General features: G+C 40.9%; 1 protein-coding gene across 2 annotated transcripts; it reads right to left on the reverse strand.

The window, feature by feature from the left end:
* Window positions 1-401: 401 nt before the first annotated feature.
* ttc7b (tetratricopeptide repeat domain 7B) lies at window positions 402-23,357 on the reverse strand. 2 transcript variants are annotated; one of them, XM_062398054.1, is made up of 22 exons: window positions 23,195-23,357; window positions 21,375-21,529; window positions 20,424-20,499; window positions 18,042-18,134; window positions 17,343-17,506; window positions 16,740-16,861; window positions 15,793-15,871; window positions 15,423-15,598; window positions 14,642-14,705; window positions 14,387-14,524; window positions 13,458-13,646; window positions 13,126-13,243; window positions 12,883-12,940; window positions 12,315-12,387; window positions 12,006-12,166; window positions 11,773-11,889; window positions 11,063-11,160; window positions 10,287-10,586; window positions 6,173-6,313; window positions 4,884-5,086; window positions 2,523-2,596; window positions 402-2,363 (listed from the first exon to the last, which is right to left on the reverse strand). In XM_062398054.1, exons 1-22 carry the CDS (start codon window positions 23,313-23,315, stop codon window positions 2,216-2,218), a joined length of 2,868 nt encoding a protein of 955 aa, XP_062254038.1. In that variant the 5' UTR covers window positions 23,316-23,357; the 3' UTR covers window positions 402-2,215. The 2 variants fall into 2 exon arrangements, with proteins under 2 accessions (XP_062254038.1, XP_062254039.1); XM_062398055.1 differs by lacking the exon at window positions 10,287-10,586.
* Between the last annotated feature and the right edge of the window lie 517 nt (window positions 23,358-23,874).

The raw sequence follows: 23,874 nt of genomic DNA on the forward strand, positions 1-23,874 counted from the left end.
GATACCTGAGATACCTGCGGCAGGGACCTCAGGTGGCCACGATGGAAAAGGGTGATGGCGGAGGAGGAGGGGCAGTCGGACACAGCTTTAGCTTCCTGACACTCGAGAACAAAGCCTGTCAGTGTTGTAATCCTCTGAGTAAAGACAGACAAAGGAGGACACACCCAGCCACTGACAGACACTCACCTGAGATAGTAACACACACTGTTGACCCCCTCAGGTCACAGCCGGAGGGGATACCACACAAACACACGCATATACATATAGACACACAAATAATTTTAAGCCTGACAGTAAATATTTTTTTAACCTGTTTAAATTGAGTTGATGAAAGGGAGAGAGTACAGAGGTCGTCAATATTCACTATATCTAGTAACAGAAAAAAGACAAATGATCCTCGGTTGTTTTTAACCAATTTTATTCTCTGATTCATTGATATCATTCTTATATCAGTCATTCATTTACAGCACTAAGGACTCACTGACAGGGCTCATATGAACAAACTGAATCAGCTCATCCTTCCTCTCCTCCCACAGCACATCAGTAACATCGCTCTCCGGAAAATAGAATTATAATTTACTCTCTAAAATAATAACAGTAATATTACACTTGGAACAATCAAATGTACAATGACAACTCTGTGTATTTATCATCAAACAATAAAAATAACCTATATTCCTCTGGTTCTATTTAACGTGATTGTGCGACAGGGCAAAGACACAACAGTCACCGAGGCTGCGTTGACACACAACACAACATCGGACTCATGATTTGTGCTGTGAGTGGAGTAGAAAGTTAAAAGTTAAAATAGAAATGTTTTCCAGGAGCTGCAGTTTATATGAAACTGACTGGTTTCTGCTCCTAAGTGTGTGACACTCAGCTTTTCCAAACAGATCATTAAAAACCTTTATTCATGTGGAACTGGAATCACTCTACAGCAATAGATGATTTGAAAACAATAGACATTTGGAGAAATTGATCTTGTTGCTCTTGATGAGACCAACACTCACATGTCTGTTGACTAAACATAACGCCAGGAGCTTATTGGTTTAGCCTCGATTACCCTGGATGAACAACATGTATCTACCATCATCTTTACAGTTCATTGATGAGCATGTTTTCCACTGTTATTCAGGGAAGAGGCAGACAGAGAAAAAGCAGCGAGAGACAAAAGGTAGGAGATACAACAGTCGCACAAAGTCTGTGTGTTGTCGTTTTAACATGTTTCTGTACAGATTACACAACATAGAACATGTTAATTAGTGAGCTGTAGAGATACTTGGGGAGTGCATTTTATTGTTTATTGAGTGGAGAAAGCCTTTATACTAACATGGGCTAATAGTGGCTGGCTCTTTTTGTGTTATCATCTTACACTCAGTCAGGAAGTGAAAACCTGTGCACGTCCACTCCTTCAATTACAGTGAAGGTTGAAACTAGCGATTACTTGAGCATTCGCTGTTAAAAATCGAATCTTGATTGTGTGTGTATGTAAATGCAGCCCTTGTTTTGGCATTTCAATTTTACTGATGGCTTCTTCCGTGATCTGCTGTTGTGACTCAGTCCTAGAGTAACAATTCTCTCCAGCCAGAGGTGAGTGTGTGTGAGTGTGTGTGTGTGTGTGTGTGTGTGTGTATTTGAGTCAACGAGAATACCAGTTACATTTGGCCTTGGAGGAAACATTAATAAAACTATTTAACTGTCCATTAGCACTTTTTATACAATTTTCTAGATCTTCCCTCAGTTTGTGAAAGGACCATGAAATTGTGTGTGTTTGTTTTGGTACTTAATAACATAAACAAAATGTAAACTTTAAGGTTTGCGAACGCTGACATTGTCACAGTAATGAATCTAATTGGAACTTATTTACATCTGTGAACAGGAAAAGAAACAAACACACACACAGAATATGGACAGACGTCATGTGGCCGCACATACACAAACATGGGTGTACATGCACAGACACAAACAGGCACATAAAAAGTGCAGACTGACATAAACAAGCAATGTATCGGCACAGACTTACTCCCACACACAAGAGTCCGAGCCACAGCAAGGCATTATGGGAAGGTTTGGTAGGGAGAAGCATGTTTGAATGTTCATATGTATTATTTGCATTTCTATGGTGTGTGTGTATGTGTGTATCTCTGAGGGTATGGCAGTAACACCTTATGCAAGTGAGTGTGTAAGTTGCACCCAGGCATGCTCTGTGTGTGTCTCATAGTGCTCTGGGTATGATGGTGAAGGGCAGAATGGGGCTGCTGGCCTCCAGCTCCAGGGCGGTGAGGAAACACTCAGTGGCAGCAGCAGCGTTTCCCTGAGCCTGCAACACCTCACCCAGACTGTTCCACACATCATGAGCCGTACTGAGGACGGGAGGGGAGGAAGAAGGGATGAAAGTAGAGGAAAGACAAAGAGAAGAAAAGAAAAGAGTAAATGAAATCATGTTATTGCCACAAAATATAACAATGAAGTACAGTACATTATGCAGGCGTGCACAGACCCACAATCACAAACACACATACCTGTTGACCTGCACAGCGTCCCTCAGGACTTTCTCAGACAGACTGTAGCGCTGCAGCTGTTGGAGAATCAGACCCTGTGGAGAGGTAGAGACACAAAGACAGTCAATGACAAAAGAGAAGGAGAGAGAAAATTAAAAGGAATATAGGCTGTTACGGTTCCTTCTAAATGCTACATTAGTTTTGTGCACGAAAACATTTTTATTCAATCACTTCATCAAGGGTCAGTGGAGCTCGGTACTGATGCAGACTGGCTCTCTTATAACCTACTTCTGCATGATAAATGGTTTTGGATGGTTTATGGTGTGGTGCATCCTCTAAGTCAGGGGTAGGCAACCTTAACTATCGAAAGAGCCATTTCGCCCCCTCTTCCCCTTAATTAAATCTGTCTTGAGCCGCACAACATATTTGATAACACAGGTTATAAAGTTATATATATATATAGTAATACAATATATATAAAAACTATAGTTTGTTGCATTTATTAAATAATAGAACGACAATAAAAAAACTTTTGACATTTAACTGCTATTTTTACCTGTTACAAAATAGGAAAACACCAAACTCTTATGAATTGGAGAACAAAATACATTTGTGGGCCTACTTTGGAATAAATTAAACACAGAACTCTTTTTTTCTCATCCCCAGCTTGGTACTTTTCAGCAGATGCTGTGTGCTTGCTCTGGATATATCTTTCAACATTACATTTCTTATTGTTTGCTAATTCCTCGCCACATATCAAGCATACATGTAAGACAGCATCGGTGGCAGTCAACGCAGAATTAAACTCTATTTTCCTCCCAGACTTTTCTTTTCTGGGATTTATCCATGATTAGTTTACCGAGGCCGGGGGTCGGAAATATAGATTAGCGACATGCAGGGAAGAGCGCCGGGACGTAATAGGATGTGACGCATATTTTAGTTGCTGAAATATTAAAACAAAACGTGAGAGCAGGTCAGACTGGAGGCGGACACAGAAACTGAAGCTCGGTACAAACCACCTGCAGCTTCCGCTCTGATCAAGAAGCTGAGGCGCTGATCTCTGATCAGCTGAGACCAGAGAAACTCGTTGTTTTCACTGTTTCCACTGTTGAGAAGCAGCCGGTCAGTCACTGAGAGGCTGCTAGACGTGAACGTGCTCCGATCTCACTGTGTCTCTCTGAGCGAGTAAGCGGGGCTTAGGGCGGGGGGCGGAGCCCCGGCTCTGTGTGTGTGTCAGCTATCTGGGAGCGCGCACACACACACACACACACACACACAAACACACACATTCATCCGCTCCTGGTATTTCATGATGGCCTGATACGATGATTATTTAAAAAAATTAACGTGACGTTCACTCACGTTCATCATATGAAAGAACTGATTTCACCGTTCGCGAAAAATATGCGCAACATGGACTGCACAGGGAGCCACTGCAGAGGGGCTGAAGAGCCGCATGGTTGCCGACCGCTGCTCTAAGTGTATGTGTTAAAGGGATAGTTCACAGAAAAATGAAAATTCCCTCTAACTACTGACCACTATGCCGATTGAGGGGTGGGTGAAGCGTTTGAGTCCACAAAACACTTCTGGAGTCTCAGAGGTAAACATTGTTCAAGCCAAATCCAATACTCTCCTCCTCTGGACCAAGGGCACACGCATGGCTGCATCCGGTTGCTGGCTTCAATCACGAAAATAAATGTCGGGGCTTCCAGACACAGGAGCAGTATAACAACTACACTTTGAGGGTTTTTTTTTCTGTTGTTTTATTACGTCTGAGGAAGAGGTCACCTTGGCTGAAACACTGTTTACCTCCAAAAGTGTTTTGTGGACTCAAACACTTAACCCACCCCTCCATCGGCACAGGGGGGAGTAGATAATGAGTGCATTTTCATTTTTCAGTGACCATCCCTTTAAGTTGTGCATTTGACAATGATACAACTGATTACATGGGTATTCAAGCATTCTGCAGCATTCAGCAGCTAACGACCGAATGCTTCCTGTTTACATTGGCACACACATTCCCAGTGGTCACGTGATGAGCATTTTCAGCGTTAGTATGGGCAGGGATTAAAAATGATACAGAGCCAAAAACCCTTTTATGGACATTTTAGATTCTGTTTTCCAATTAAAGCCTGGTAGTATGGATGTGGCCAGAGAGAGGAAAAAAGAAGGAGGCAGTGTTTTCTCTCTTCACAGAAGGTCTGGCAGGATTCTCCCACGAGACTCCGGCTAATTACATAAAACACACAAACCCTCAGGCTGCCCAACACAGCAGAAAGACACGACAGAATTTGTTATGTTCCCAAGAGACCAAACACAGGAGAGAGCCGAAAGAACAACATCAGAGTCTGAGTGTGTGTGTGTGTGTGTGTTGTGCATTACCAGTCTCTGCATGGTCTTGACATGTGTCGGGTTGATGGACAGGGCCTCCTCATACCAGCGTTTTGCCTCGTCTATGTTGCCCCTCAGCTCGGCTATCTGGCCCCTCGTGTACAGCACATTATGGGATGTGGGGAAGAGGTTGGCGGCTTCCTGGGTGCACGCTGAGGCCTCGGCAGGTTTCGACATGCTGATGTACACCTCGGCTATCGGAGAGAAACAAAGACAGTGAGGGAGACCATCGAGTGTTTAACTCAGAGTTTAGATAAACAATAACATCAACAATCAATACAGCAAGTCTCCTTTAGTGTTATTGAATGTGTTTGAAACATCTTTTTAGCTAAAAGTTTGATATCACTATCATTAAGAATATAAAACAAAAAATTGAAATATAACTGGAAGTGTCCATTATATCAAATTTAGAACGCAATTCCTTTACACTGATGTGAAACAGTACACAGAGGACGCTGCCACAAAACAAGTCACATTTCTAAACCTGTCAAACTGAGCTGCACGAAAATGATTTTCAGTATCAAGGTAATTCAATGCATGAGCCCTGTATTGCTGTGGTGACCACACAACGAAACCAGCAGTGGGTGAGAGAGACAGAGGAAATGACTTTGATCTGTGCCTGTTCTGTGCTGCGATTGGGAGATTACATTAGCTGTGTCGCCAGGCTGGAAATGACCACCTCTGCCAGGAAGCAGCTAGAGAGATAACCAGGAGCAACAAAACAAACCTCTGTCTACATGTGTGTGCACGTTTCCTGCAAATGTTTACATGCACTCTGTGTGTCTGTGAGCATCTGCTGCTGAACTCCAGGGAAAATAGAAACATACTGTTGGATACAATCCCGCAGGCTGATGCCAGAACGCTCACTACAACCTCAAGTTTACCGGTTTACAGCAAGCCCAGCTAAATGCTCTTTGTCACTGTGTAATAAAAATATATTTACATACTTTCTTCTGCTTAAATGGAGTGAAATAGATTAACAAACTTTTACTGTTGACTGACTTGTCCACAAAGAGACAGGCTTTAAGACATGTTTAGGTTCACAGCAGCCAAATGCTTCATGAGCCTTGTGTTGGACATTGTAACCTAACACTTGGAAACTCACAGAAACTATTAGGGAACGTTAACCAAGTCATTCTAGTTTTATTATATTAACTTCTCACAATATCTTTGTTTAAATGTGGTTTCATGAGGGGACTGTAGGTTCTAGTCGACTTCACTTAGTTTCCCTCTATCTGTAAATCCTGTATATAATTTTATTTTAATGTTTATGTACATACCTGCATGCAGCCAGATCTGAGCCAGGGTCATCCAGGGGTGGAGCGGCCCATGTTTGTGGGCGCTGCTCTGCAGGGAGGAGGCCACCTCAGACAGAGCCTGCTCTACACGACTGGCTGCTATGGAAGTAGCGTGCACCGAACCTGGAGGGAAAGGAACCATTACCAACCAACATACACACCATCTCCCAAGTAATGACTTACTGCTACGGCAGTGTTAGGACAGCCATGTGCCACAATGCAGGGTTTTAAATCAACTAATCACAACAGCAGATTTCAATGATTTCCACAATTAAAAAATAAGGTTACATGAAATCTGGAGGGTTTGTTTGCAGCCAAAAGCTCAAGACTCCAAACGGGCACACAGTTTCCTGTGCCTGCACAACAGGCTACTTCAGTCACTTCAGCCCACACCATTCCACACGTTACAACACACAGTGTTATGGCACTGGATCAACCAGGTTAGAGTGAATTAACATCCGCACCACATGCATAAACACTGCATCACTCTGCTGATTAGTTGTCGAAGGAAGAGACTGTGATATTATCGCTTCCTTGTCAAGTTGCACCAGATTGCTACAGGGATGCAAAATGGCCTCCGCATTGGACTGCAGATGTGCACTGCAGATCTCTGAAAGCAAAACATGATTTATGGGTGGAAAACCCCTATAATGTGTCCCACATATTAATATATTGTCAAAAGTGACATATTGCATGTACCTGAATATCATTGTATTCATAGGAACAGTCCCTGCAGCACAGTTCACTTTGGTGCATCAACAGCACAGATCATTATTTCACCTAAACAATGTACAGCTACATATGGAGCTTCCATGAGACTTCAGTGTCAGTGTAGTTATTGTCAGTGTCTTGAACATCCATCCCAAGTGATCTGATCACAAGTGGTCTGAACGCACCCAAATGCCTCCTAAATATGTCCCGAGATTCACTCACTTCGTCCTCTGACCTGCTAGTTTCATTATGAATAAAATGTACTTTTAATCTCCTCAGTGCCCACGATATAAACACCGATCACCACATAATGATTGCATCCATTCAAGCCAAACCCTGACATCGGAAACATCTGTGAACTCAGACTGGCTAAAAACAACATAGTTTGGTCTTCTCGGAGACAAATGACGTACGTGATTATTTGCAGAGCGGGGAAGTGAAATCTGATCACAAGTGGGGACAGGAGACACATTCAGGGTTCATTTTGAAATTAGATGCGAGTCCACTTGAAATTGCTGGATATTTAAAAGACAGATTAGCAGTGGATTATCTCTTTAAACTCGTTAGTTACCTTTCCCTGTTTTCATGGAACTAAAACACTGATTTATGAGCTCGATTTTTTCCTTTGTTTAGTTTGCAGATTTCAGATATCAAGACCGGATTCTGAATTGAACTGTTTTGTCATTTCCAGCCTAGAGGGAATAGATAATATAAAGATATGCCTTTCTAGCCTGAAACATGGACTAAATGAAAGGTGACTGGTGGTCACAGAGGGCTGGAATAAAAGCTTTAATCTGATTAAGGAAAGATTTCCTGTCCCCTTGTCTTATTCTGGTTTCACATTGTCTGTCCTGCTTTCTCCATTCACTGCATCAATATGGACGGAGCGTCCATGTCTTCAGGGAGACAAACTACCAAGGTGTAAAAGATGAAGGAGATTTGAACATTTAAGCTCCGTGCGTGTGAGTGTGTGTGTCTCAAAAGAGGACAAGTGTTTTGCTGATAAGAGGATTAAGGAAAATGACAATACAATGTCTCTCTCTCACACACAACACAAACACATTTGCAGCTGAGTTTCCTGAGTTTGAATGATAGACTACAAGAAACGACGTATAAGATGGCAGCAGCCAACCTAATACATCCCATTTAAAGACTTGCATACATACATTGACATAAGACATTAATTGTTCCCTAAATTAACATCATTTTGATAGATATCAAAATATTTTTTGCTAAGGAAAATTTTCAGCCAGTTTACCCAAACGCTAATAAAAACTCTAATATAATAATATGAGGGTTTTCAATGGATACACTGTTCTTGTCGTGCTTAGTGAGACCTGTATCTCATACAGACAGTAAGATGCAAACCTGACAGTGAAAGCGTGAAGCGTTGTTCAGTCAGTGATTAGTCTCCCAAACAGCTGGAGAAAGTACTATATGTTTTCTTATGGATTGCTTTCACTGATGCCATTTCTATGACCCTAACGTTTAGGTATATTCATCAGCTGCATATTCAAACAAAAAAGATTTACAGCTGACATACTGTACCATCAACACGACTAAAAGATCCTCACATCTCACTGTGTGCTTGCAGACATCAAGTTAAAGCAGAGGATATATGTACATATTGTCTTTGAACACATATCGTACATACATCTGAACCCCATCGGGAAAATGGAATGTCAACAGGGCGGATGGACAGATGGGAAATGGATGGGAAAGGGAAGCTCAGATGGACGTTGGATGGCTACTTACAAACAGAAAACATGGAGGAAAAACCAAGAATGTTAGCGTTGTGACGGCCGTCTTGAAAAGAAGGAGGGATTGGGGGGAAAAACAGAAAGATGACTGTTAATGATTGAATGAGAGGGAGAGTCAGAGAGGAGATATCATTGTGCGAAGAAAGAAGATGCTCAGTCCACAGAGGATGATTGTGCAGAAGAGAGAGGAGATTTCTGTTCTTCACGGTCGCCTTTGAAACCACATCAGAAGACACAGGCTCTTTCTACTTCTGTTTTTTGTCAGATGAAACAAAGTGGAAAATGAAGTGGGAAACGAGACAAATGAATGTGAAGTGAAAAAGCCTCACAGAAGAAAAAAGAAAGATAAGGAGGATGACCAATTTTAACAAAAAGACAGAGAGCTGGAGAGAGCAGATAGATGTGAAGAGAATGTAAGGGTTTGATCTATGAACCAATATTTTCGGTACTGTCAAAAAACAACATAACTGATGTATAAATCCTGTATGAGTCAACCATGGCCATGTTATGTTGGAAGCTGTGTGTGTCAAGTGACAGAGTTCACCTGAGTTAAGTCACAAAAGCATCAAGCAACTGCGGCAGCTCCATCAACCTTCAACTGCACTCAGATCCACACCCAAAGCAACATGCACAGGTTCACAGCAAGTGAGACAGCTACAGTATCTGCGACTATAAAGACCACAACTTCAAGATTCACCTCGTCTAAGATCTCAGAGAGCTCTATAGGGATTTTTTTAAGAATATGTTGAGCTTTTGGGTCATCAGCTTGTTGGTCATCTCTATAGTTTAGTGATGAGTGATCAACATATCCCAGCAGAATTGGTCATGTTAGAGCTCTATGTTTATACTGTGGCAACACCATGAATGTTGTCTTTGAGTTAGAAAATAAGAAATGGAAACTGTGACTCCTGTTTCTTTTTACAAAAAGTGAATAAAAGACCATAAACCAGTTTTACCTTACACTTACTCACACGGTCATCACATCACCATATCTGACCAAAACTCTTTCTGCCCACGTTCCTAGAGTCAATCAATCCCCGGCCACAGCTATCTATCATCGCAATTTTGCCTATGTGTCTTTCAGACCGACTCTTACACAACCACCCAGCTCATATCACACCACAACCGGAATGATTTCCGGGGACACACGTCGTCCATCATCCACTTGTTTGGTTAAATATTGTTGTATTGTTTTAAATCGTATTATTTTTGCTTAGCTCCACATGACATCTATTGCACTTTTAAAGTCTCCGGAAGAAGAAAAGGAGCCAGAGCCTTCAGCTATTAAGCTCCTCTCCCGTGAAACCATCTCTCTATGTTTAAGAGGCGGCTTAAGGCCTTCCTTTTCGATAAAGCTACTGTTAGAGCTGGATCAGGTCTGTCTTGTACCAGCTCTTAGTTATGCCTCTATAGGTCTAGATCGTCTCGGGACACAGGAAACAAGGAACCACTCTTTCCTCCTCTCCCTCTTCAGCAAATTAATGTATCATCAATTCATATTACTGGGAATGTACTCATTACTAATTTTGAAAATTGACCAACGAGCCAATCTCCCAAAAGCTGCATATTTTCTAGGTCACTCTCCACACCATGCTACAGGGCAACTGGACTCAAGGGCAGATTACAGTTGGAGGAAAGATGGCGAAGAGTTGCGTGGTTGCAAAACGAGTGAGTCCTGGTCTTGGTGGATGAGGGAAGAAGTGGAGGAGGGGGGGGATGAGGTGGAAGTGGCGGGAGGAAAGACGGGTTTTTGGGTGGTGGAGGAGGCTGGAGGATGAACACAGGGGAAGAAGGGGAGGAAGGAGAGGAAGGGGAGGAAGGAGATGAAGGAAAGAAAGAGGAGGGTGGCGGAGATGAGAAGGTGGACATGGTGGATGGGGAAGTGGGGGATACTGCTTCAGAACCAGAGTGAGAAGAGGAAGAAGCTGAGAGTAAAACAAAGGAAATAAAACAGCAATGATTGAAATCAAAAAAGAGACAGAGGAAAAACAACAACCTTAAAAACAGATTTTATTCTAGAATTATCTAAAACTTTTAAGTTAAGTTAAACAATAAGAATGATGAGGAATTAAAAGAAATAGGAAGAAAACAAGAGGCCCGGTAAAGAAGAGTGGGCACAGACATAGAATGCCATGTGTAGCTATGGAATTTATTAAATTAAAAAAGAAAGAAGAGGCCATGTCTCAATCTTGATTTCCTTTGCACAATTACATTGAAATTAGCTGATATTCAAAATACAAAAATACGTCAGGGTCACTATTATAGATACAAAATAATGTCTGCGTATGAATCTTTGTTTACCGAGAAACGTAGCACAACTGGATGTATTTCACTGGGGAGATGTTGAGGTGTGTGCGTGTATGGTGTGTTTGTGTGTGTGTGTGTGTGTGCGCGTGCCTACCAGTCTCAGGGTCACTGAAGTCAGGAAGAGTCATGGCGTTGAGCTGTCGTCTGTCTGCCATGGCTCTATCCAACAAACTGCTGCCGCGCCCTGAATCACTGCCATAAAACATGCATTTATGTCAACAGGGGCACAAATACACACAAAAATGTGACAAATGAGCTTTTGCTCATTTTTTATTTTGCTAATTTGAGTTGCTAAGACAGGGTCTCCAGTACCCATAAATACTTTGGTTTATTAGCCTCATCTTGTCCTCTTAGTTACTTTCTGTGAGAAAAAGTATCTAGTTACACTAACACTTCCAAGTTTATAATTTATCTTTTGACTCTAGCAAACTATTATGTAGGAGCAAGTGTTGATGACCTTTCTAATGCACTACAGACGCAAAAATGAAAAAACTGAACAAAATTGATCAAAATATCTCAGGATGGAAAGGCTGTGTAGAACACAGAAGAGGCTGATGTCAAGACAGCTTTTGGTTCTAAGGTCGGATGTCAGTGTCAATGGGCAGTAAACAAAAACAACTGCCTCTGCTTGCTGCAGATGTCGGTGTTGTTGTGAATGCGTCTGACCGGAGGATTTCCTGCTACGTTGTTCATGTGTGAAAATGGCTTAGTATGAAACTAGGATCTAAGAACTTGTTCCAAGAACAACTAACTAAGAACTAAAAAAAAACAACACATTTTTGCACTTTGAGAGTGTGTGCGTACCTGGGGTTGGTAAGGTTGTAAAAGCTCTTCCAGATTTGCAGCATGTGTTTACAGGTGAGCAGAGCTTCCTCTGGTCCTCTGCACATCGACTCAAGTTTCACCTTGGTATACAATAGACTGAAGGATAAAGCACACACTTAAATACACAGTAACCTGAAGCTAGGTCTAATGAAACGGAAGTAAATACAGATGTGTGCTTTCAATGAAACGTAGCAATTGTGTGTGGATCTTACTTGAAGTTCTCCGGATACTCGGACAGGGCCATCTCTATAATATTGAGACCGTCGTGGTAGTGTTTCTGAGCAGAGAGCAGCAGGGCCAGCAGATGAAGGGAGTGGACATCATCCCCTTGAAGCCGCAGCGCCTGTCGAACATACCCCAGTGCCTCTGGGATCTACACACACACATATACAGACTAAGGGTTTTACTACAGTTGAGATAAAAAGCATCATGTAAAGTGTCCGGTCTTAAATTCCCTGATGCTCCCAACCTTTAGCTGATCCCCTCTAAAATGTCAACATTCATATGACACAGCGTCTTACCTGTCTGGACACAGCAAGCTGCAGTGCCAAGTAGAAGGCTGCGAGGTGGTCAGTTGAAGACAGACTCTGAGCTCTACGCAAAGAGAGAGAGAGAGAGAGTTTGTGTTCAGACATGCTGAATGGGAAATTAAATACGATTATTTTAAACTTTAAAGATCCCTGGGGGAAATTTGGTCGTTGCAGCACCAAAATGGTAAAAGGCTAGCAAAGACTGCAAAGTAATATAATATGGAAGAAATCAAACCAGAGCACATTGAAATATTTAGAAACAGTTAACAACTACAACTCTGACATTTAAACATTTAGACACAATTAACAACACTATCAGAACATTTGTATGGAAGGACGGAAGTGAGAGCCAATCAATCTTCTTAGTGTGCAGATTGCACAGATAAAAGCATATTTAGTGTGTCAAAAGATAAAGGGTAGTTCTGATAGGGTTGTGTCTTTATACCAGTCCTCATGTTGTTACATTGGAAAAAGCAAAAGCTCTAGTCGAAAATAATTGTGTGGAAAATGTGGGAGTATAACAGAAAACAGAAAGAGAGCAACATGGCTAAGTCCCAACCTCTGGAAGGCACCCAAAGCTTTCCTCTGGTAGTCCTCCTGCATGCTTCGTAAGGAGGCTAAAGAGACGCAGACACAGAGACAGCCAAAACAATCAAAACAGCCACAATCCACAAAACAGGAAACGCATTTCTATTGCATTTCTTTTGAAAAAAGAAACAACAAAGTGCTTCATTAAGTAAGATTCTAATCCTTTCCAATCAATGTACAATAACACATAAACCCAAATAAAATTCAGACTTACCATCAGTGGCTTTAAGGCTGTAAACCAGCCCAATGGCCAAGAAGCCTTTGGCTCTGAACTCAGCCGCTTTCTCCCCCATGTCTATCACCATCTTAGCAAAGCACTCACCGTCATCCAGCTGAATTGGTAGATATATAATAATAAAGAGAGAAAAATGGGAAAGGGAGTTGGCGATAAAATTAAAATGATTTTAGAAAACATAGAGGGTTGAACAAAGAAAGTGACATACACAGAAATATAGCATAACAAGACTTTACCACAAGTCTCTTAAATAACTGAGATGCTTTATAAATCAGCACTCTTTGAGATCATGTCTGTAGAATTGCCATTACCCAGTGCAGGGCTCCGATACACAGTTTGACAGCCAGCAGAGGGATGGTGGGGTCGTCAGGCTTTAGACGAATGCACTCCTTAAGGACCTTAACAGCACGAGCAGATTTGCCAGCTGCCATTAGTGACAAGGCGAGCTGGTACCACAAATGGAATTCTTCAAAGGCAAACTTCATGGCCCTCTCCAAACACTGGACAGAGTGGACAAAGGACACATTTCATTAGAATCATTAGGGTACATACATTTTTGTAACCTACTAACTCCACTATCTTCTTCTGAGTTTTTTAATTTTATTTTTAACATATTGGACACTTCATAGGATCACTTCCGGTTTGGCAATTTCTATTCCAAGTAAAACCACAATGTTCGTTTTGTGGCTGCAAAGCATTATGTTGAGCTGAGTTACAGAGCTTTTATTTTGAAAAGTTGTGAACTCTGGTCTGAAGATTATGTTGACTGCTCTACAGACATCTGAAATAGCTAACATGCAATGTAAAAATTAAAACAACACCGTTATTTTTTTTAATGAAAAACATTGTCGATAAAATCTTCACTGCATATAAACTGGGTAGGATGAACACAAAAAAGTCTAACTTCACTCTACACCACAGACTGTTAATAAAAAGCTCTGCACACAACATCACTCACACAAACAATTAAAAGTGATATAATATTGTAAAACAGTTTGAGGAGGACTCACTAATGACAAGGAATCATTCTGAAGCAGCTCTGGAACATTAACAAAAGCCAAGAGAGCAGACAGGTTTAGAACGGGCACTGACCTAGTCAGGCTAAATTCAACACCATCACCAGAATTTTAAAGCCTATTCCATTTTAGTAAGACATTGATGGGAAAGTCAATATTGGTGTATAAGGGTTGTTTGGGCCTCCAACACTTATAATTATCACTGTGATGGTAATATTACTCACCTCTGACAGCATCTCGTACTGCCCCCTCCTCCCCAGAGCTATAGTGAGCAGGTCGTACACCACAGACGCCGACTGTAGGCTGATGATACGATCATTATTGTGTTCAGGAATTCTGCTCAAGACGGCATCACGGTTAGCCTGAAACACAAATTCACACAAGGATAGATATTAGTTTATAGATGTTAAAACAGCAGTAGAGTAGAGGATCCAATGTTTTAAGGCTAGTGTGATTTCCACTGGGTGTTTGTGTCTCACCATGGACTCACTGATGAGCAGCAGCAGCAATGCTTCTTCTGTATTCTCCTGAGGGCAAAACAAACTGAGAGAGAGAAAAGCACCACGTGTTAGAATGATGGAGTCAGACATGGTAAGAGCTGCTAAGCAACCTGCATTTTTGTGTTATAGTGTAATTTGTATTGTGTATTGCTAATATTTTGTTATATTCTGCCCTAGGTACTAATTTTAGGGCTTATCATTTTAAGACATTGGAAAAGGCCGTAGTGTTGTGCAGATGCGTAGCTAGATATTTTTTGTGCAAATCTTTGGAGCAGAGTTATTGACCGTGACCCGCATGAAACGTGCAGCCTGCAACTGGCCGTGTGAATCAAACAATGGAAAAGTAGCAGATATTACTGCTTTATGTATCACCAAGCCGGTGATGGACCAATCCAAGGTGTTCGGATAACTGTTTTGCTTGAACCCTTACATAAACCATCCCAGTTTTTTTCTTGCCTCCGGCTGAAGTATGTTTACATTGGGTTTTCACAACAAGGCCAGAGGTATTTCAGTTGGACACGAGTCAAACTTAGTAATCACTCTGCAGGCTAACATTAATTGACCTATTGGAACGTGGAACAAAGTAAAACGGACACTACGGCCATTAGGAGAAAGTGGGAGAAAGAAGTGAAAAGTGATGGAGAAGATTCAGAGAGTAACCGGTGAAAATTTCCACTGGCAACAGATTTAATTTTAGAACCATGTTGGCGATTCTTCTCCATTCTCCAAGTTTAGCATCAAGAAAAACATTATCACTTACTTCTCTCCTGAGTACACTCGTGGGCGTCGGCTTAGGTTGTAGTTCTTGCTGTGAGTGTGTCCTTGCCGCGTTGGATCGTCCAATGGTGACACCGTGGGCGGGTCTTCCAGAGGGGACCAGTAACTCTGTTCACACATTCCTCTGAGCAAGATCTCTGCAAGCTGTCGGGCTATGGTCTGCATGCACACATATTCATACACATTAGTAAAAAGATACTTTGGCACCTACACAGCAGCAGCAATCTGTTAACTTGGCGCTAACTATACTTCGTTTTACCACTGGGAGCTGCAGTCTTCGGTTAGAATGTAATACAAAAATCGAATAAATTCTAAGTGAAATAAATAGGTAACCTCCCCCACACATCACTCACCATGCGCAGGTTCTGTGTGGTTCTGGTCTCAACAGCCCGAAGAATCTCTCGAAACCGGCCAACACCTTTTGTGAGGTTGCTTTGGCAATATAGACAGGAAACAGGGAAAAAAACACTTGTCAGGATCTGCAGTTATGATAGTACAAGATATTTCAAACTATGTCCAAAACCTTTTCAAGTTTTTGTGTGAGTCACTGACTGGGAATATTAAGTAGCATCAATAGCAGATGTTTCTAGTTAGTAGTTTTCACTATGATGTCTAAAGTTGATGTTGTAAAGTTAAACAAAGTACATCCTGAATATTGCCTTCCACGTCTCAGGACTTTGGTTCTTGAAGTTTGTTCATATATTGTAAACTTTTCATGCTGGTGGCTTCAAACAAGAACACATTTTAATTTAAAACTCAGAAATGGAGTAAGACGAAAATCATTTTATTTTTCTTAATTTAAAGACAACACTTAAGCATTCAATAAGGAAGATTGTATATCATATCCCAGAATTTAATTTGGATGATCAGTGTCTTCCTTTTTGGATCCTTCATTTTTCCTCAGAGATGAGAGTGAATCCATTGCAAAAAATATATACAAGACATATGCAGATTTCCCTCAGCCCAATCTTTGTTCTAGTACAAGACATTAGCACCTGCAACAGTCATGCTGTACTTAAAACAACAAAAAGCGTGGGGACTACTTTCAGCTGCACTGACAATGTTATTTAACTATCTTCACGCTTTTAACCACCTGCTTTGTAACCATCTTTGCAAAGTGGGTGTAAAGTGCCCACAAGGGTTTTTCTTAGAGTCTGTTAGGACAACTGACGTCCTTTCTAAATAAGAAAACAGGTCAACATTTAAGAGCAGAGTAAATAAAGTTAAAAGGCTTTGTTATGCTTTCTCACATTTATCTGCCTCTTATATTTATCTACCACCATCTGTTTCCCTTGCTCACCCATTCTTGAAGTGGATGACATGGGCCCTCTGCAGGCCAGTCTCCAGGAAGTAGCCCAGCTCCTGGTCCTGGGCCGTCGGCCCGGGTTTTGGGCTGCGATTCTGAATCCCTGCTGACAAGGCCTGCAGAAAAACACACACAGGGGTAAGGAGAGAAATTAGAAACAGTGTAAACTAATCTGTGTCTAAGTTTATAGACTATTTTTAGATTTAAATATTTGTTGGTCATTTTTAAATATTCCTCCTGTTCACAATGTTTCTCTGTAGTTTTTTAATTTGACCAAATATGCATTGCAGTTTTCTAATTATACCTTATATCACATCCCTACTATCACACCTTCTGTTAGATGAGTTTACGGGATATATCTCACATGACTTTTAGTATATTGTTGAAGTTGGGAATCTTTCATTTGTATCCTCCCTTCTTTTATTATATTGTACTTTTGCATGCCAGTCTAGTCTGTGTCCCAAGAGACGGTCTCCAAATAAAGAGATTTGTTTGCCAGTTGGTTGTCATGGGTGGTAATGCATTAGTCAAACTTGCACGCTGTTGGTGGTGCAATATTCATCAAACTCCCTCAGGGAAGCACACAGACACACACACCTTTTCAGCCTCCTGCAGGTACAGAAGAGCGATGTCTCCAGACTTTTCATAGCATGTGATGATTTCTTGGTCTCTGTCTGTTGTGCTCCTATTAGACGATGGAGAGCCAGTGTTCCTGTTGGACAGAGATGGAGAAGTAGCTGGGACCTTCTCTAGACACAGTCCTAAAAGGAGAAGATGAGTGAGTGATCAATTTGACAGGAAAAGAAACACAATGTGACAAAGGCCATGAGTCAATTATCATTTCTTTTTGCCTGTCAAAGGGATTTTTATTGGACCTTCTTGGTGAAGTTTCTGACACTGGAATGATCATCTTACCCTACTGATGTTTTCAAAACAGCCTGCCTTGACCCACGAAATTTAATGTATGTTTATAGTCACACATTGATTAAATACCAATCTTGAATCTTAGTTATATTGTGTTGTGTTTCACAGGCAAATCAAAGAATAAAATTACAATAAAACAGGGAAATATCAACAGAATAAATATTATTAAGCGATTTATTTATATAATTACTCCTTATGTTAAACTACAGCTGTTGATCAGCAGTGAGAGTATGACATCACGTGGAGAGAAGTGGTACTGCAGACTTTATAGCAGATTAGACTGGGGTGACGTTAAGGACATGAGACATAGATAACTGTCTGTAGCTCTGTGTGTGTGTGTGTGTGTGTGTGTGTGTGTGTTTGTGTACAGACCTTTAGTAGCATAAGCCTCTGCTATCATGGAAAGTCTATACACAGGAGCTCCCGCCAGCTGCATGTCGTCCATATTTACTCTGCTGTAGTGACCTGTCAAAACAAATGTATTGCATTAGAAAATAAATTTATTGATTTGATATGGCGATATTTTATATATGCAATCAATTACAGTTATTCAATAAATAAAATAAAAGGAATCAAAAAGGAATAGTGTGTTATAGTCTTTTGCTCATTTGTGTTATCTGCACATCACAATATGTCCATATACAGTTGCAATCAGAAATATTCAACCCCCCAAAGATTTTAAGGATTTATCAATTAAAGTAGACAGAATCTTGTTCTTTGATCAAGATTCTGCTTCGGATGCCTTCTTTATGAGTTGAGTGATAAAGAAAATCAACACGGAAAATGCATGATGTAGTATTTGTGTGTAGCAGTATATTTTGTTAAGATAGCCATTTCACAATTATTCAACCCCTATATAATATTGTTATTTTTAAAGCTGTCTGACAGTTTTTTTTGTCCTAAAGTTGAGTTGAAACATTATTAAGCCTTTGGGAACTTTATACTGATCCTTCATTTGCTTCAGCTGTGATGCATATATAAACCCCACCCATGAAGGTATTCAAGGTGAGTTGCAATCATGGGAAAGACAAAGGAGCTTACACAAAAGCTGAGAGAGGAGATTATTTCATCACACCTGAAAGGCCTTGGTTAGAAGAAGAATTCCCCAAAAAATGATATTCCAAGAGACAGAATTGGGAACGTTATAAGGAAGTTTACAACTGATGGAGCAGCTTCAAAAATGCCTGGCTGTGGAAGAAAGCCCAGCATTTCATCAAGGACCCTCAGCAACTTAGTCAGAACAACTCAGATAAATCCTTGTGTGACTGCAAGACACCTACAGGATGACCTGATGAAGGCTGGTACAAGTGCTGCAGTGGCAACTATAAGACGTGCACTGAATAATAAAGGACTTAATGGCCGGCTCCAAGACGCACTCAGCTCTTGACCACAAGCAACATCAAAAGTCGACTAGAATATGCCAGGAGGAATTTGGATAAGCCTACAGAGTTTTGGGTGACAGTTCTATGGACTGATGAAACCAAACTGGAACTGTTTGGACGTATGGACCAGCGGTATGTCTGGCGTGTGAAAGGCCAGGCTTATGACCCGAAGAATACCATCCCCATAGTCCAGCATGGAGGTTGGTCAAAGATGATGTTGGGCTGTTTTTCTGCGGCAGGAACTAGCAATCTTTATTGTGTCCATGGCATCATGGATTCACAGAAATACCAGGCCATTTTAAAGAGGAATGTGAGTCCTTCTGTTGACAAATTGAACCTTGGTGATCGTTGGACTTTCCAGCAAGACAATGATCCAAAGCAAAATCTCCAAGTCCACTAAAGCTTGGTTGAGAAAAAGATCCTGGAACGTCCTGGAGTTGCATTCACAGTCACCAGATTCAAATTTGATTGAAAATCTTTGGTGGGATTTAAAGAAGGCAGTTGCAGCATGAAAGCCATCAAACATCACTGATCTAGAGGCTTTTGCACTTGAAAAATGGGCAAAGATTCCAATCGAGAGGTGTAAGAAGCTTGTCCGCACTTACCGAAAACATTTTTTAGAAGTTATAAAAGCTAGAGGATGCGCCACAAAGTACTGAAGCTGGGGGGTTGAATAATACTGCACATGCACATGAGTTACTTTTTTCATTTGAACTTCAAAGTTAAGTCAACTTCTGTTGTCAAAATAACTCAAATACGCATCAATAAATATCTTTTGTTGTTTGATGAGGTTTTTTTGTCATTTATTGTCATTATCTGTCATCCACATCACTATAATGTCTATTGAGGTGAGGGGGTTGAATATTTCTGATTGCAACTGTACTAATGTACAAAAGTTATTTCTACTTGCTTGTGCAATCATCCTGTGAGATTGCACTTTATAACATTTCTGTTCAAACCACTTCTAAAGTGAAAGGTGTATGTTCTGTACTTGTTTGCAATTTGTATTTTTTATAATTTGTTTATCTTTATTCTATAGCCTTATATATATATATTTGTATTCTCTTGTCTACCTCATTCTGACTTGCCTGCTGTGGGAACTACTACATTTCCCTGGTGTGTGGATCAATAAAGTTTCTTATCTTATTTATACATATATGTTTTAATAATTAGTGGTCATTGTATGTATGAATATTACACATTGATACATGTGGCTCTTTCTGGGGCTTCTGTGTTTTTCTGGGTAGTTTTGCTCACTCTTGCTGAGGGTTAGGTCACACTTTGTCCAGCCCTATGGGCCAAACTGTCATTTGTGAATATGGGCTATACAAATAAAATAGATTGATTGATTGATTGTAATAGTGTGAATTACCTAAAGCGTCACTGTATTCTCCTTCAACATAGCAGAGTTTAGCCATCAGCACGCTAGCCTCCAGGAGGTAGTCGGCCTGTAGAACAAAGAATGGGAAGTGTTTTTATCAAATTAGAGGAAAGCACATTGTCACTCAAGAGCATGCTCCATACATCCATGTGGAAACCCCTCCACCCACCAACACACAGAACAGGAAGTTAACAATTCTAAGTTCATATGCTCAAACCTGGTATTAAAATGTGTCCTAAATGTGTCTCCTGTGATTTATTTGATTGAAGCTCACTACCCTACTTTATATGCCATAGACCAAACTATGGATGGGTATGTAACAGATGGGACTGATGCGTGCGTCAATGTGTGAGTGCGTGTCAGGACGGGCTGAGAGAATCAATGCAGCTCTCTCACGGAATTACATTTTACCCATTTGAAAAGAAAATGATTATGTGGTGGTCAGTGTTGATATAGTGGCAGTAACCTAAAACCAAAATCTTTTCAATGTATGGAGACTGAATGGGTAAAGTTAAGTTTTGTCCATCTTCTGAGCAGACTGTCCTTAATATGAGACCCAAAACACATTTGTATGTGGTCTGAGTGATCAGATGTAAGGAAACATTTGCGCTGACCACTTGTGATTGGATCACTCAGGATGAATGTCAATGCCAGGTCTGAACTGGGTTAATGTTCCACTCAAAGCTAAGGATTTTACAGAGAAAACATAATGAACTGGGTAACCATCTTTAACTAAAGTTGAAAAACACGATGCAATAGAGACAGGAATATATAATGTCATCTTAGAATGTATCCCACCAAAAACATCCGATCTAACTGCACAATGCTTCAAACATAGAATTGGAGATACCATACAAACTCTGAAACTAATTTGCTATGAAACCGAAAAAAACAAACGAATTCATTCAGCTGTCAGTCATCAATCAGTCGATCATTGGCTACCTTGAGGTTCCGTCTGTCCAGAGCAGCAGTGAGGTGTTTCCTGACCTCCACCAGTTTGGGTCGTGGGCCCCGGGGACTGGATCCCTGTTTGATGGGATTCTCCTTCAAGTATGTCTGAAGCTTGCATTCTCCCAGCAACAGCTCTCCAAGGTCATCTACAAATAAACATGTAAATACCATTATTGCTGCATCATTGTTACAGATTTGACATGAATAAAGTATGGTTCAGTCTGGAGAAAATATACAGTCAGTCATCTGAGGACAATATATGGCTATTGGCTAATCAAGGATTACTAAATAAGGTTTTAAGGTCAATCTACTGCCAAACTAGGATCAATCTAATATGAATTGATATGCTTGATTGAGACTGTAGGAAACACATCAACATACACTGCTTTACTGGCACACGTGCAGGCCAGAATTATGAATAGTCACAAGCTCCAAAATCGTGTGTGAGTGTGTGTTTAGCAGATCAAATGGTGAACTGACCACTAAGAGTCTTATTCAACACTAGATCCCAGTCAGTAAGCAGAGCTAATAGCTCTCATATGCCAAAGTACAGTCATGCTGACATTCCACAACGGCAGGATTTTCCACAACAGTCAGGAATCTACTGTGATTTTCACTAAAATAGAAAAGTAGCGGGTGGTTGTGTTTGCTATTGCCAAATATTAAATGAAACAGTTTTAGTGTATGTTATGATCACATTTATTCAGCGCAACAATCATGTTTCTTAAATCAGGAGACTTAAAACTTTCACAAACAAAAGCTTTTGGAATATTTCTCTGTTTAAAACTACATTAATTAAGTTTCCTTCGTCCTCTAAACAGGGGCTGCGAGCCTTGGGCCAGATACTGTGTCCAAATGTCCCTGTGTGATGGCTGTGTATGCTTGATTGCACTGTGTGTGTGTGTGTGTGTGTGTGTGTGTGTGTGTGTGTGTGTGTGTGTGTGATTGGGTGGATGGCAAAACTCTACTGTAAAGAGCTTTGAGACTTTTAGGGTAATTGATTTTTCAATCTTGATGCTGATTAGTAATAACTATATTACACTGATACACATGGATCTTGTCAGGGACCTAATAGGAAATATGAATGTGTTTATGTAAGGGAAATTCATTAACTACCAGGAGCAGGCTGTATATAAGATAGTTTACAGTATATAAAAGGAGTAAAGTATCTCCTGTGTGGGAGGTACGTGATATTTGAAAGTCTTTTGATCAAGAAGTTTAAATGTATATATAAAAGTGATGAGAATATATTAGAAGTACAAACGCCAGATCAGTCCAAGTACGATGTTATATGGAAAATATAAATGTAATCAAAGCACAGTGTGGAGTATTAATAATAGTTTACTGTACTGTCAGTGGTGCAGCTTAGCATCATTAGCCTGCAGTTTGACAGCTAGCATGTAGCCATCACGCAGCTTTGCCACATTGCAGAGCTAGCTGTGATCCATTACTTTACATGTCATTTAGCTGACGCTTTTCCAAAGCGACTACCAATGTGTGCATTCAACATCTATCAGCTTGTAAACTCAGCTAGTGCCAGTGGACTTCCTCCTGGTGGGAGAGCTGGACCAGTGACCTGAGCTGTCTGTCAGACCACTGGAGCTCAGACAGTTGAATCCATCCCTTTTTTAAATCAAACTAGCATTATGTCCGTCTGTGCAGAGCTAAAACCTCCAGTGTAAATGAACCAATAGTGACCTTTGCTAGCTAACTGGCTCTGAGCAGTGCTGGAGAAACTCCCATCACCTGTCCGGAAGTAGAGGACATGAGCGCAGGGACAAGGCCCAGTCCACGAACCAGCAGTTTCTCACCGTTTGATATGAGCTTGGCCGAGAGCTGCCGCACTAGCTCCGGTATCTTGTCCCATTGTCCCTCTGAGCGGCACCGTTCGATCTCCGTCTCCAGGCGGGAGCCAGACTTCCTCGCTGTCATTGTCGTGAGCTCGGTGGACTGGACAAAAACACCGGAGAGGATCCTGCCCCACTGCAGTAAAGCTAACTTTATCTTCCGGTTAATACTTTCGAAATAAAGCATAGCTTACCAGTGGTTGAAAACTAAATGACAGATGCAGCTGTTTTCATACAAAGTCTGATTTAACTGCTTTATCCCAGTGAGACAGAGAGAGAGAGAGAGAGAGAGAGACAGAAAACCGGCCAAAGCCTTCTGGACAATGATTCTAAAGCAAAGCAGTGACATCAAGTGGTTAAACAGATAATCCACGTACAGTCCAGACTATTTTGGACTGATGCACATTTTCGTCCAAACCGACCCTGAGCTTCATTACTTACAATTGGATTTAAAATAATGGACACATTGAAAATAATGGACACCACATATGATTCATGATCCATTTTGGTTTGAGCATCTTTGCACTCTGCACCAGGGCATTATTGTCCTCTGATTATAATTAGTAGTTAAATGTTTCGTATCCACTCATATCGTTTATTTTTATAAGTACTAGTATTTATACTCATACATAAATCTGATTCTG

Source organism: Platichthys flesus, chromosome 10 (assembly GCF_949316205.1).
Source record: "Platichthys flesus chromosome 10, fPlaFle2.1, whole genome shotgun sequence".
NCBI classification, from domain to species: domain Eukaryota; kingdom Metazoa; phylum Chordata; class Actinopteri; order Pleuronectiformes; family Pleuronectidae; genus Platichthys; species Platichthys flesus.